Raw genomic sequence first — 16,159 nt, 5'->3', positions numbered from 1 at the left:
TGTCTGTCATTCCGTCGTACATTTTTTTTCCTTTTTACAGAAATTTTTTGTAGAACATAAATGATGAAAAAAACACTTAATTGAACGGTTTAAAAGAGGAGAGAATTAAATTTTGAAACAGTTTATCTTCAAATTCGGCTCTTTAAAACTCAAAATTCAACCGAAAAAAAGAAGAGAAAAACTAGCTAATTCGAATCTTTTTGAAAAAATTAAAAAAATAATTTATGGAACATCATTAGTAACTTTTCCTGATTAAGATTAATTTTAGGATTTTGATGGCATGTTTTAAATAGGTTAAAATCCAATCTGCACTTTGTTAGAATATATAAGAAATTGGACCAAGCTATATTTCTAACAAAGACAAATCATTATTTCTTCTAAATTTTCCTGAACAAAAATTACAAAAAAAAATTCAAAAGACTTTGAAATAAGATTTAAATTTGATTCTACAGATTTTCTAGATTTGCCAGAATATTTTTTTGAATTTTAATCATAAGTTTGAAGAAATTTTTCACATAGCTCGGTTGGTAGAGCGGCCGTGCCAGCAACTGGAGGGTTGCAGGTTCGATTCCCGCTTCCTAGTCACTGCCGTTGTGTCCTTGGGCAAGACACTTTACCCACCTGCTCCCAGTGCCACCCACACTGCTTTAAATGTAACTTAGATATTGGGTTTCACTATGTTAAGCGCTTTGAGTCACTAGAGAAAAGCGCTATATAAATATAATTCACACTTCACACACTTCACAATATTTTTCGTCGAAAAAACAGAAGCTAAAATGAAGAATTAAATTAAAATGTATTTATTATTATCCATCCATCCATTTTCTACCGCTTATTCCCTTTCGGGGTCGCGGGGGGCGCTGGCGCCTATCTCAGCTACAATCGGGCGGAAGGCTGGGTACACCCTGGACAAGTCGCCACCTCATCGCAGGGCCAACACAGATAGACAGACAACATTCACACTCACATTCAAAACAAAATAAATGACTTGAACATTGATTTAAATTGTCAGGAAAGAAGAGGAAGGAATTTAAAAGGTAAAAAAGGTATATGTGTTTAAAAATCCTAAAATCATTTTTAAGGTTGTATTTTTTTCTCTAAAATTGTCTTTCTGAAAGTTATAAAAAGCAAAGTAAATAAAATAAATGAATTTATTTAAACAAGTGAAGACCAAGTGTTTAAAATATTTTTGGGGATTTTCAAATTCTATTTGAGTTAGCGAGACCAGCTTGCTAGTAAATAAATACAATAAAAAAAATAGAGGCAGCTCACTGGTAAGTGCTGCTATTTGAGCTATTTTTAGAACAGGCCAGCTGGCGACTCATCTGGTCCTTACGGGTGACCCCCCCACGTACGGTATTACTGTAGTATTGTGATACTACTGAATCATATCCGGTACTATACTGCCTCTAAAAAGTACCAATTCCCCAGCCCAGTCGTCGTGACATTGCTGGTTTTAGGAGCATGTTTGGCAGCGCACACACACATAGTACTTACAAGCAGACACAGTGTGTAGACAGAAAAGGGAGAATGGACGCATTTTTGTGTAAAAAGTCAAGATAAAGGTGAAGTTATAACACTGAAACACCCTCAGGAAGAGCTGCTTTAAGACATGGCTAATCGGCAGTGTTTTAGCTACTTCTAAATCACTAATCCTGTTTCTTACAAGTAGCATTATCACTGGAGGACGAGGAATATCTAAACATGCTTCACTACACACCGTAAGATACAATAGCCCACCGCCGTCACAATGTAAACAAATGCCATGGGTGGATCTACACCTGACATCCACTGTCATGATACAAAGTACAATAGTCGATACTAATATGGTTACATCGATATTTTTTATCATCACAAAATATTTTTTCCCTTTTTTTAAAATGTATATTATGTTTATAAAGTCTGTAAATACATCCCTAGACACATGAGGACTTTGAATATGACCAATGTATGATCCTGTAACTACTTGGTATCGACATGATCCATACCTAAATGTGTGGTATCATCCAAAACTAATGTCAAGTATCAAAGAAGAGAAGAATAAGTGATTATTACATTTTAACAGAAGTGTAGATAGAACATGTTAGAACAGAAAATGAAGAAGTAGATTCATAATATTTTTTTTTACAGTTTGTCCCTCATATTGTGTACAAAATAATAGGTGTATAAATGACACAATATGTTACTGCAGACTAATTAGGAGTCTTTGTTTGTTTACTTACTACTAAAAAACAAGTTGTCTAGTATGTTCAACATTTTATTTAAGGACTAAATCACAATAATAAACATATGTTTCATGTATACTAACAATTTTTGTTACAATAAAGACAATAATGACATTTTTTGTAGTCCCCTTTATTTAGAAAAGTTTCAAAATAAATTTTGGCACCTATGGAGACAAGACTACTACTTTCAAGTGAAACTAAGTCATTGACTGTCCATTCTCTCTTCCGCCACAAGAGGGCGCCAAGCTCCTAGGACATTACTTCACAGGACATTAACTTTAGGCAAAAAATGCAGAGGGTCCCTTTTGACCCCCTTGCATGAAACATAGCTTTAATACACAATACAAACTATATAGAGCAGGGGTCACCAAGGCGGTGCCCGTAAGGACCAGATGAGTCGCCCGCTGGCCTGTTCTAAAAATAGCTCAAATAGCAGCACTTACCAGTGAGCTGCCTCTATTTTTTAAATTTTTATTATTATTTATTTACTAGCAAGCTGGCCTCGCTTTGCTTTACATTTTTAATTCTAAGAGAGACAAAAATCAAATAGAATTTGAAAATCCAAGAAAATATTTTAAAGACTTGTTAAAATAAATTCATTATTTTTTTTACTTTGCTTCTTATAACTTTCAGAAAGACAATTTTAGAGAAAAAATTTAACCTTAAAATTATTTTAGGATTTTTAAACACATATACCTTTTTACCTTTTAAATTCCTTCCTCTTCTTTCCTGACAATTTAAATCAATGTTCAAGTATTTTTTTTTTATCGTAAACAATAATAAATACATTTTAATTTAATTCTTCATTTTAGCTTCTGTTTTTTCGACAAAGAATATTTGTGAAATATTTCTTCAAACTTATGATTAAAATTCCCAAAAATTATTCTGACAAATCTACAAAATCTGTAGAATGAAATTTAAATTTTATTTCAAAGTCTTTTGAATTTCTTTTAAAATTTTTGTTCTGGAAAATCTAGAAGAAATAATGATTTGTCTTTGTTAGAAATATAGCTTGGATGTGCTGCCACTCTTTCAGGCACATCAAAGGGAAAAAAAACATCTATCCATCCATTTTCTACCGCTTGTCCCTATCTCAGCTGGATTAACAAAATATAAATAAAAATGAAAGCTGTAAGCAGCAAATGGACAGGACCGCTTTGGCTGCTGCCCCCGCGACCCAAGCCCAGATAAGCGGTAGAAAATAGATGGATGGATTATTACACAGAGAAAAAGTTGTATACACGTGTGTTATACATCAGTCTCATCGTAATAACAGTTGTAAAGTGGCTTGGGCATTTTATAAGGACGCTTTGGTGCCGCCATTTTGAGACTCTAATGCATGGTGAATGTAGTGTAGCTTTTGTATCGAAGGGGGAATAGCAAACTTCCTGTTAATTTTAGCTGGGCGTGGTAAGTGTATGAAATATAGGTCTTAGTGAGACCTACTTTGAGGTTTTTGTTTCATGTGTGTATGACATTTGTAATGGGAGGAAGAAGCAGTTTAGTCAGAGCAGGAAGCGGCCATCTTGTGATAGCAGCAGTGCACCGGTTCTTTGGGAGGGGCCATAAAATCCAAACCGGGGTAGTAATCAAAACTCTTTCATCAACTTTTAATCTCTCTTCTGTGCTTATTTGAAGGCGGAATGACCAACGGCCTCAGAGGAGATCATGTTTGAAAAAAGCAAAACAAAATTAGCCAACTTTTGTAATGAAGTGGGAATTGCAAACTTCCTGTTGATTTTAGCCGAGGAGGTGTGAGTGTATGAAATATAGGTCTAAGTGAGACCTACATATAAGTTTTTGTTTCATGTTTCTACAACGTTCCTACTGAAAGTTATAGGGAGTTATGTCTGTTTTCTTCCTAGGGGGCGCTTGAGTGCAATTTTGAGTTTTGGGTTTTTTTTTTTTTTTATTAGATCTCAATTTTTGCCAGTCCTGATGTGTGTGTCCAGTTTGAGTTTTGAAGCATGTTAAGGGGGTCAAATTACAGCTCAAAGAGGCGGCGGAATAATAAAGAATAATAAAACCTTATAAATACAATACAAAATTGAGATTAATGCTGTAAAAAGCGCAGTAAATTTCACAATTTGAGCATGAAATCTATTGCTACTTTTACGTTGCACCATTTGATGGATACCTTGCTTTGAAATCATTATTATTAGTATTTATTTCTATTTAAACAATGGTTTTAATGTTTGGTATTATATTTTTGCATACTTAGACAATATTTAAGTGAACATAATTTGTGTTTACATGGAGTACATATCTTTTTTCTCTCTCCCAAAATAGAAAGAATACGTTTATAATAAAAGTTACACTATTTTATTGATATTATTTCCAGGGCCAAATAACATGAAGTTTTGAGTTTGACACTTGTGATTTACAATAATTCAATAATCATTTATTAAACTTAATCACATCCATCCATTTTCTACCGCTTATTCCCTTTTGGCGTCGCGGGGGGCGCTGGCGCCTATCTCAGCTACAATCGGGCGGAAGGCGGGGTACACCCTGGACAAGTCGCCACCTCATCGCAGGGCACTTATTTAATCACATATTGCTTCCAATTTGATTGTTATAAAAATGTAAATATTAGATAAGTATAATGTGATGGTTGAATAATTGTTTTGTGCTCCAGGCTTACGGAGGCGCTTACGACGTGATGAGCTCCAAACACCTGAGAGGAGACATCAACTACGCCTGGCCCACGGCCGAGGTCGCCGTCATGGGCGCCAAAGTAGGAACTGTTAACCACGCCCCTTTTTATTTATTTTTTTATCCTCCATCCCGCTTTGATTCCGCTTTGAACTTTTCCAGGGAGCAGTCCAGATCATCTTCAGAGGGAAGGACAATCAGGCGGAGGCGGAGACAGAATATGTGGACAAATTTGCTAACCCTTTCCCCGCCGCCGTCAGAGGTGAGAGACGCTTGCATCACTTGTTGCTAGGCAGAATTCATCCAACCACCTCACAGACCCGGGGCGTCAAAGTGGTTTTCATGGCTCGTGACAGTGAATAATGGATGAATTTCGTGATTAAAAGTAGACCGTCCATTTTACAGTAAAAACTTTACATTTAAAATATTTCACCGTAAAATAACGTTTTTTTCATCATTTTACGCCAATTTTTTTTTGTGTGCGGGTTTTACGGAAAAAGCTGGAAGCTTAGTTGCAAGAATTTGACTATTAAATGTAAATACCGGATTTCCTTGAATTGCCGCCGGGGCGCTAATTAATTTAAAACCACTTCTCACTCCGGCGTTTACCAAAGGCATGCGGTAAATTTAGGTCTGCGCTTATAAATTTGAGTGTGATGTAAGGATTCCATCATGAAAAGCACATTTAATAAAAAAATACGTAATTATGGTCTTACCTTTACTTTTAAATGAAGTCCATGCGCAGCTCCTTCTGATCAAAAGCATCGATAACTTGTTTATAGAAGTCTTCCTTATCTTTCTTCAGTTTTAAAAGTCTCTCTGTCTCGATGGAGATCTTCCTTTATTACCTCCTCCTTGAAATGAAAGTCCAGTTTAGAAAACTGTTTTATTTTAGATATGTAATCCTCCATGTTAAAAGTGCAAGCGAGAGGAAAAAATAAACGATCGCTGCTTGTTGTCACTTCTTCTGCAGCCGAGTAGTCGCAAGAAGGATCACTAGCGCCCTCTACCACCAGGAGCCGGGAGTCATTTAATGACTCATATTTGACACACGCAGCTACGGTATATTAATAAAACATAGCTGCTTACTGTTCTTTTTAGCATATTCAATAGCTTGGACCTTAAATCCTACTGAATAGCTCTTAATCTTCTTCAAATGATTGAAATCAGCCTCCTCCATTTTGAAAATGATGACAGGATGCTAATTATTTGGCGAAATTCTAAACATGCGCTAATAAAAATAATAATTTGCGAAACGAGTTTGACCCGGCAGTAATTCTAGTCAGGCGCGTACTATATACCCGGCGGCAATTCAAGGAAATACGGTAGTTTTTACAACATGATACTGTTCATGGGAAAAACTGTACAAGTTTTTTTTTTTTATTCTGGCAACTTAGCTGCCAGTTTTTCTGCCGTAAAAACAGATGTATCGTTTTTGCTTTTACAGTAATACACCGTTAAAAACAAGATTTTACAGTAAAAATATTGCAGCTCAGTCAACAGAATTTTAACGCAAAAAAAAATGTTGTTTTTTTCCCCCAATTTACAGTAATATGCTGTAAAGAACACCGTAAAATGTCTCGTAATTTTTATTAATTGGATGGGTAATTTGCTGTAAAATCATAAGTAGAGCAGATATTTTAGTAATTATTATTTACACAAAAATGTTTGGAAAATATGATATTTGTTGCAATATTGGATACTATTAAAGTTTAAAAAATATGCAATTTCAAGCAGTACTTATATTTTTTTCTGTCAAAATGAAAAAAAAAAATCAATGACATTTAGTGAGAAAATATGAAGTACTTTATTGACAAAATTTCCTGGTCTTAATAAATACAATTTTAGGTCAAAATATGATACAGATTAATTATAACACTTTTTTCCTTAATCTAAAAATTTTCCCGATGGTGTAAACTTTATAGAAACAGTTTTGTTGTTGCTATAAATATTGGTACTCCAGGGATGTGTAAATGTTTTCATACACACAAATGAAGGCATTTTGAATCTAGTTTGAACATCAAAGATTCTAAAAACATCTTATTTTTGTGACCAAGCTAATTAGTGAAATATTTAATAATACTTACTGATTTAAAAAAAAAAGGCTTCATTTTAATGAATATTAGACAATTAATAGGCAAGCCTACATAATGGCTGCTTACACTTTTATTCAAATTATCCATCACATCCTGAAACATTTTTACACTGCACACAACTTTAACAACTCGTACTATTATGTTAGATCCACTATGGACTGGACTCTCACTATTATCTTAGATCCACTATGACCTGGACTCTCACTATTATCTTAGATCCACTATGGACTGGACTCTCACTGTTATGTTGGATCCACTATGGACTGGACTCTCACTATTATCTTAGATCCACTATGGACTGGACTCTCACTATTATGTTAGATCCACTATGGACTGGACTCTCACTATTATCTTAGATCCACTATGGACTGGACTCTCACTATTATCTTAGATCCACTATGGACTGGACTCTCACTGTTATGTTAGATCCACTATGGACTGGACTCTCACTATTATCTTAGATCCACTATGGACTGGACTCTCACTATTATCTTAGATCCACTATGGACTGGACTCTCACTATTATGTTAGATCCACTATGGACTGGACTCTCACTATTATGTTAGATCCACTATGGACTGGACTTTCACTGTTATGTTAGATCCACTATGGACTGGACTCTCACTATTATCTTAGATCCACTATGGACTGGACTCTCACTATTATCTTAGATCCACTATGGACTGGACTCTCACTATTATCTTAGATCCACTATGGACTGGACTCTCACTATTATGTTAGATCCACTATGGACTGGACTCTCACTATTGTTAGATCCACTATGGACTGGACTCTCACTATTGTTAGATCCACTATGGACTGGACTCTCACTATTATGTTAGATCCACTATGGACTGGACTCTCACTATTATGTTAGATCCACTATGGACTGGACTCTCACTATTATGTTAGATCCACTATGGACTGGACTCTCACTATTATGTTAGATCCACTATGGACTGGACTTTCACTGTTATGTTAGATCCACTATGGACTGGACTCTCACTATTATCTTAGATCCACTATGGACTGGACTCTCACTATTATCTTAGATCCACTATGGACTGGACTCTCACTATTATGTTAGATCCACTATGGACTGGACTCTCACTATTATGTTAGATCCACTATGGACTGGACTCTCACTATTGTTAGATCCACTATGGACTGGACTCTCACTATTGTTAGATCCACTATGGACTGGACTCTCACTATTATGTTAGATCCACTATGGACTGGACTCTCACTATTATGTTAGATCCACTATGGACTGGACTCTCACTATTGTTAGATCCACTATGGACTGGACTCTCACTATTGTTAGATCCACTATGGACTGGACTCTCACTATTATGTTAGATCCACTATGGACTGGACTCTCACTATTATGGTCGATCCACTATGGACTGGACTCTCACTATTATGGTCGATCCACTATGGACTGGACTCTCACTATTATGTTAGATCCACTATGGACTGAACTCTCACTATTATCTTAGATCCACTATGGACTGGACTCTCACTATTATGTTAGATCCACTATGGACTGGACTCTCACTATTATGTTAGATCCACTATGGACTGGACTCTCACTATGTTAGATCCACTATGGACTGGACTCTCACTATTATGTTAGATCCACTATGGACTGGACTCTCACACTATTATGTTAGGTCCACTATGGACTGGACTCTCACTATTATGTTAGATCCACTATGGACTGGACTCTCACACTATCTTGTTAGATCCGCTATGGACTGGACTCTCACACTATTATGTTAGATCCACTATGGACTGGACTCTCACACTAATGGGGTCCCCACATCTGCGGTCCCCTCCAAGGTTTGTCATTGTCATCCCATTGGGTTGAGTTTTTCCTTGCCCTGATGTGGGATCTGAGCCCAGGATATGGTTGTGGCTTGTGCAGCCCTTTGAGACACTCGTGATTTAAGGCTATAGAAGTCAACTTTGATTGATTGATTAAAATTTGACAGGAGCTATTTTAAGTCAACATATTTCTAAAATAAAATGAAAAAATGTTGTTCTGTAACGATAAAGCGAGGTGTTTGTACTTACTGAATATGGTCACTAAGGTTTTGTGGACGACATCATCGAGCCGGCGACGACTCGCAAGAAGATCTGCCGAGACCTGGAAGTGTTGGCCAGCAAGAAGCAGGTCAACCCTTGGAAGAAACACGCCAACATTCCCCTGTGATGCCTTCTCTGTCTTCATGGTAGCAACCATATCCAGCTGTGTCTTCATGGTAGCAACACCGTGGCGATCCTATGCAATGGAACCTTTTCATGAAGAATTGACCCGGGCGTGGTGTCCAGGCTCCTCCTGTAATGTAACGTCACTCCTCACATTTTCTACGTCAAAAGTTGTCACAAGTAGAAACATTGGCTTTTTAATTGCAGGCCAATAAAACTGTTACAACAAACAAGCAGTGCCGTTTTTTAACTTGGGGGGCCGCGATGAGAAAAATAAATTGGCCAGAGGGCCGATTAAGTGTGAAGTAACTATATATTGTACAGTACAGGCCAAAAGTTGGACACGCCTTCTCATTCAAAGAAATGTGTTTTCTTTATTTTCATGACTATTTACGTTGTAGATTGTCACATCAAAATGATGTTATAGGATTGGCAATAAAAGTTAAAAATATTGTTGACTTTGTGTGATTTCTCCTGGATGCTGCAGTACATGTTACTTTAATTTGCAGAAGTAAAAAAAAACAACTTATTTTCAAAGTGTGGCAAAGGGAAATTTGATATTCAAAGTGTTTTCTTTATTTTGATAAATAAATAAAATAAATGATAAATGGGTTGTACTTGTATAGCGCTTTTCTACCTTCAAGGTACTCAAAGCGCTTTGACACTACTTCCACATTTACCCATTCACACACACATTCACACACTGATGGCGGGAGCTGCCATGCAAGGCGCCAACCAGCACCCATCAGGAGCAAGGGTGAAGTGTCTTGCTCAGGACACAACGGACGTGACGAGGTTGGTACTAGGTGGGAATTGAACCAGGGACGCTCGGGTTGCGCACGGCCACTCTCCCACTGCGCCACGCCGTCCCTTACTATTTACTATAACTATTTACATTGTAGATTGTCACATCACAACTATGAATGAACACATGTGCAGTTATGTACTTCACAAGAAAAAGTAAAATATCCGCAAACATGTTTTATATTCTAGTTCCTTCAAAATAGCCACCCTTTGCTCCGATCACTGCTTTGCACACTCTTGGCATTCTCTCCATGAGCTTCAAGAGATAAGTCAGTGAAGTGAAGTGAATTATATTTATATAGCGCTTTTCTCAAGTGACTCAAAGCGCTTTACATAGTGAAACCCAATATCTAAGTTACATTTAAACCAGTGTGGGTGGCACTGGGAGCAGGTGGGTAAAGCGTCTTGCCCAAGGACACAACGGCAGTGACTAGGTTGGCAGAAGCGGGAATCGAACCTGCAACCCTCAAGTTGCTGGCACGGCCACTCTACCAACCGAGCCATGCCGCCCCGAAATGGTTTTCACTGGAGATGCCCGATAATATCGGCCTGCCGAGGTGACAACTTCACTGCTTTTGGCTTTTGTATATAGCACTAATAAAAATGTAAATATTGCACATTACAATAGTATTTAGTAAGCTCCTACATTAATTTGAACTAACCATTTTTATATTGATTATATACAATATACTAATGATTTTCCTAAACTCATCACTATGTGAATTGTTACAAGTATTATTTGAATTGAATGTGTGGAAATATCTTGTCCGCCCGAATACAGATGAGATAGGCTCCAGCGACCCTAAAAGGGACAAGCGGTAGGAAATGGATGGAAATATCTAAAAAAAAAACTGCTTAAAAGAAAATTACACAAATATTTTGGGCAGCTTGATTGATTTGTATTATACATACATATACATATATATATATATATACACACATATAAATATATATATATATATATATATATATACACATATACATATATATATATACACACACACATAGGTATTAATTCACTCATCAAAATAGCTTTTTTGTTTACATTTTTATCAAATTAAAAAAAATCCAATAAACTTGCACACATATATTTTTTTATTTTTTACAATGGTTATTCATATTTGTGTACGAGTTTATTACCATTGCAAATATATATATACATATATATATATATACATATATATATATACACATATATATATATACACATATATATATATATATATAAATAAATGGCACACAAATATGAATTACCATTGTAAATATATATATATTTATATATAAATGCATATATAAAAATAAATAAATAAATATATATATTGTATGCAAGTTTATTGGATTTATATATATATATATATATATATATATAATTGGCCAGAGGGCCAATATATATATATATATATATATATATATATAAATATTAATTTACTCATCAAAATAGCTTATTTTGTTTACATTTTCATTAAATAAAAAAAATCCAATAAACTTGCACACACACACACACACATATATATATATATATATATTACAATGGAAATACATATTTTTGTGCAAGTTTATTGGATTTATATATATATATATACATTAAGTATATATATTATATATAAGTATTCATTTACTCATCAAAATAGCTTATTTTGTTTACATTTTCATTAAATAAATAAAAAATCCAATAAACTTGCACACACACACACACATATATGGCACACATATGAATTACTATTGTAAATATATATATATATATATACATACATACACACACACACACACATATATATTACAATGGAAATACATATTTGTGTGCAAGTTTATTGGATTTTTTTTATTTAAAAAAAAATTCAAACACTAGAAGCTATTTTGGTGAGTAAATGAATACTTTTTGGTAATTAGTTTGTATCGATTTAAGACATTTCAAAATACGTGCAGATAAATATTAGGATGCCGTTGCAATGATCATGATTACAGATTTTATTTTCTGTAAAAACAATTGAAGGTTGACACGAAGAAAAACAGGCTGTGCAGAAACGGTGCGAGTGTGTGAATATTTACAGGAGCAAACGTAAAGGTGACATTCAAACAATACGTCCTAAGTAACGCACGCACACACACACACACACACACTGACGCGCGCACACACACACGGATAGAGAGAAGAAGCTGCAAATAGTGACAGTGCAAAAAAGAAGAAAAAAGGATGTAGGCCACCAGTTGGCAACAAACAAGAAGAAAAACATTCAACAAGAAAAACTGTACAAAGCAAAAAAAAAAACAAAAAAAAGAGTGTATTTGAAAGTTGAATACTAAAGCTAGGGATCAAAATGTCTCTTGGAAAACAATATTTAGAAAACTGCTATATCGTCCTCTCTGTTGACCTTTGGCCTCGCCTGCAGGGGGCGCTCGCCGGGCCCGAGAACTGAGCCGGCGCTCAAAAAGTTTTGAGTTGAAGCGCGCCACCGCAGAAGAAGAAGTGGGCGGGGCTGTACAGAGTGTGTGTGTAAGTGAGACGACACCTGTGGAACACTTTTTTTCAAACCTGGCGCCCAACATGGCGAGGAGCCTCCTGACGCTCCTGAGTGTCTTCTCAGGAAGACAGAAGGACAACTTCTTCTTCCTCCTCCTCTTCCTCATCTTCTGTATACTCCTGATTAGAATCCAGATTGTTTACTTTCACTTTCACTTTCAGGTGTCCCCATCAGAACATGGGCATGCTGAAACCCTGCAGACAAACATAGCAGCAGTTCACCACATGGCCGCTGGAGGGCACTGTTTCATAGCACTGTTACAATGACACTTTCATTCATTCATTCACTGCTGCTGCTCAGTTACTGTGTGGACTAATAATACATTCATTCATTCACAGGAATAAAACATGCTGCTGCTCAGTTACTGTGTGGACTAATAACACATTCATTCATTCATTCACAGGAATTAACCTGCTGCTGCTCAGTTACTGTGTGGACTAATAACACATTCATTCATTCATTCACAGGAATAAAACATGCTACTGCTCAGTTACTGTGTGGATTAATAACACATTCATTCATTCACAGGAATAAAACAAGCAACTGCTCAGTTACTGTGTGGATTAATAACACATTCATTAATGCACAATAATAAAACCTTCTACTACTCAGTTACTATGTGGATTAATAATACATTCATTCATTCACAAGAATAAACAAAACCTGATACCCTGTTACTGTGTGGATTATTAATACATTCATTAATTCACGATATTAAAACCTTCCACTGCCATGTTACTGTGTGGATTAATAACACATTCATTTATTCACAAGAATAAAACCTGCTACTAGTCAGTTACTGTGTGGATTGATAACACATTCATTCATTCACAGGAATAAAACATGCAACTGCTCAGTTACTGTGTGGATTAATAACACATTCATTAATGCACAATAATAAAACCTTCTACTACTCAGTTACTATGTGGATTAATAATACATTCATTCATTCACAAGAATAAACAAAACCTGATACCCTGTTACTGTGTGGATTATTAATACATTCATTAATTCACGATATTAAAACCTTCTACTGCCATGTTACTGTGTGGATTAATAACACATTCATTTATTCACAAGAATAAAACCTGCTACTAGTCAGTTACTGTGTGGATTAATAACACATTCATTCATTCACAAGAATAAAACCTGCTACTAGTCAGTTACTGTGTGGATTAATGACACATTCATTCATTCACAATAATAAAACCTTCTACTGCTCAGTTACTATGTGGATTAATAATACATTCATTCAATCACAAGAATAAACAAAACCTGATACCCTGTTACTGTGTGGATTATTAATACATTCATTAATTCACGATATTAAAACCTTCTACTGCTCTGTTACTGTGTGGATTAATAACACATTCATTTATTCGGTAAAATAAAACCTGCTACTCAGTTACTGTGTGAATTAATAATACATTCATTCATTCACAAGAATAAAACCTGCTACTAGTTAATAACTGTGTGGATTAATAACACATTCATTTATTCGGTAGAATAAAACCTGCTACTCAGTTACTGTGTGGATTAATAATAGATTCATTCATTCACAAGAATAAAACCTGCTGCTACTCAGTTACTGTGTGGATTAATAACACATTCATTCATTCACAAGAATAAAACCTGCTACTGCTCAGCTACTGTGTGGATTAATAACACATTCATTCCTTCACAAGAATAAAACCTGCAATTCAGTTGCTATGTGGATTTATAAAACATTCATTCCTTCACAAGAATAAACCCTGCTACTCAGTTACTGTGTGGATTAATAATACATTAATTCAATCACAAGAATATAACCTGCTACTTAATTACAGTGTGGATTAATAATACATTCATTCATTCACAAGAATAAAAGCTGCTACTCAGTTACTGTGTGGATTATTAATACATTCATTCAATCACAAGGATATAACCTGCTACTAAATTACTGTGTGGATTAATAATACATTCATTCATTCACAAGAATAAAACCTGCTACTGCTCAGTTACTGTGTGGATTAATAACACATTCATTTATTCGGTAGAATAAAACCTGCTACTCAGTTACTGTGTGTATAATAATACATTCATTCGTTCACAAGAATAAAACCGGTTACTAAGTAAATGTGTGAATAATAATGCATTCATTCATTCACAAGAATAAAACCGGTTACTCAGTTAATGTGTGAATAATAATGCATTCATTCATTCACAAGAATAAAACCTGCTACTCAGTTATTATGCGGATTAATAATACATTCATTAATTCACAAGAATAAAACTTGCTACCCAGTTACTGTGTGGATTAATAATACAGTCGTTCACAAGAATAAAACCGGCTACCTAGTTACTGTGTGGATTAATAATACATTCATTCGTTCACAAGAATAAAACCGGCTACCCAGTTACTGTGTGGATTAATAGTACATTCATTCATTGACTAGAACAAAACCTCTTACTCAGTTACTGTGTGGTATTAAAATGCATTCATTCATTCACAAGAATAAAACTTGCTACCCAGTTACTATGTGGATTAATAATACATTCATTCACAAGAATACAACCTGCTACCCAGTTACTGTGTGGATTAATAATACATTCATGATACGTTTTCAAAACTTTTAAAAAAAAAAAAACTTTTTCACAGAGTCATAACAGGGTATTGGGTAAAGAATGAGAGGACAAAAATGAATGTATTCCATTCTAGAACAGGTCTGGAACGTAACAACATGTGGAAAAAGCTGCGAATACTTTCCAGATGGACTGCATGACTGTGACTAATATCTGAAGTGTGAGGATGTTTCATGTCAGGTGAAATTGTGCTTTATTGACAATAATAAAGATGTCTTACCGACTCGTCCTCAATCATGGCTGCAGAATCAAAGAAGTCGGGTCTCAGTTCGGCTCTCTCGCGTCTGTTCCGCGATGGCGGCTGTGAGGATACAAAGATTACGTGAAGAAGTGGAACATAAAGAAGGCAAGAAGAAGAAGTGGAACACAAAGAAAGTATGAAGAAGACAAAGGAGTGGAAAACAAAAAAAAAGCAAGAAGAAAGACAGCGTAAAGAAATAGAAGCGAACACAAATGTTCCATTTGAAAAATTGGAACACAAAAAGTGTGATAAAGTAAAAGAAATGGAACACAAACATTACCTGAAGAGAAAGAAATGTAACAATGTAAGTGTGGGGAAAAAGTGTAACCCAAAAAAGTGTGAGGAAAAAGTGAAACACAAAGAAAGTGTGAAGAAGAAGAAGTGGAACACAAAGTAAGTGTGAAGAAGAGGTGGAACACAAAGAAAGCGTGAAGAAGAAGTAGAACCAAGAAAGTGTAAAGAAGAAGAGGTGGAACGCAAAGAAAGTGTGAAGAAGTGGAACAAAAAGCCTGAAGAAGAAGTGGAACACAAAGAAAGTGTAAAGAAGAAGAGGTGGAACAAAAACAAAGCGTGAAGAAGTGGAACAAAGAAAGTGCAAAGAAGCAGTGGAAAACAAAGAAAGTGTAAAGAAGAAGAGGTGGAACACAAAGTGTAAAGAAGAAGAGGTGGAACACAAACAAAACGTGAAGAATAGGTGGAACACAAAGAAAGCGTGAAGAAGTGGAACAAAGAAAGTGTGAAGAAGCCGTGGAACACAAAGAAAGCGTGAAGAAGAGGTGAAAC

At 35.5% G+C, this 16,159-nt stretch overlaps 2 protein-coding genes across 2 annotated transcripts in view; one reads left to right on the top strand and one right to left on the bottom strand.

Annotated features, from left to right (window-relative positions):
- Window positions 1–9,639, top strand: part of pccb (propionyl-CoA carboxylase subunit beta) — a 33,463-nt gene extending 23,824 nt beyond the window's left edge. Inside the window, exons 11-13 of the mRNA XM_061894150.1 lie at window positions 4,864–4,962; window positions 5,043–5,142; window positions 9,070–9,639. Coding sequence (XP_061750134.1) covers window positions 4,864–4,962; window positions 5,043–5,142; window positions 9,070–9,191 — 321 coding nt within the window. The 3' untranslated portion in view covers window positions 9,192–9,639. The remainder of the gene's footprint in view (window positions 1–4,863; window positions 4,963–5,042; window positions 5,143–9,069) is intronic.
- Window positions 9,640–11,944: 2,305 nt separating this feature from the next.
- The window catches only part of stag1a (STAG1 cohesin complex component a), a 150,641-nt gene continuing 146,426 nt past the window's right edge, over window positions 11,945–16,159 (bottom strand). Inside the window, exons 31-32 of the mRNA XM_061894147.1 lie at window positions 15,356–15,436; window positions 11,945–12,707 (exon numbers count right to left, since the gene is read on the bottom strand). Of these exons, the coding sequence (XP_061750131.1) occupies window positions 12,684–12,707; window positions 15,356–15,436 (105 nt within the window). The 3' untranslated portion in view covers window positions 11,945–12,683. The remainder of the gene's footprint in view (window positions 12,708–15,355; window positions 15,437–16,159) is intronic.

This window comes from Nerophis ophidion, linkage group LG03 (assembly GCF_033978795.1).
Source record: "Nerophis ophidion isolate RoL-2023_Sa linkage group LG03, RoL_Noph_v1.0, whole genome shotgun sequence".
Classification (NCBI taxonomy): domain Eukaryota; kingdom Metazoa; phylum Chordata; class Actinopteri; order Syngnathiformes; family Syngnathidae; genus Nerophis; species Nerophis ophidion.
Note: the sequence above shows the minus strand (reverse complement) of the source record. Positions and strands in the feature narration are given on the sequence as shown.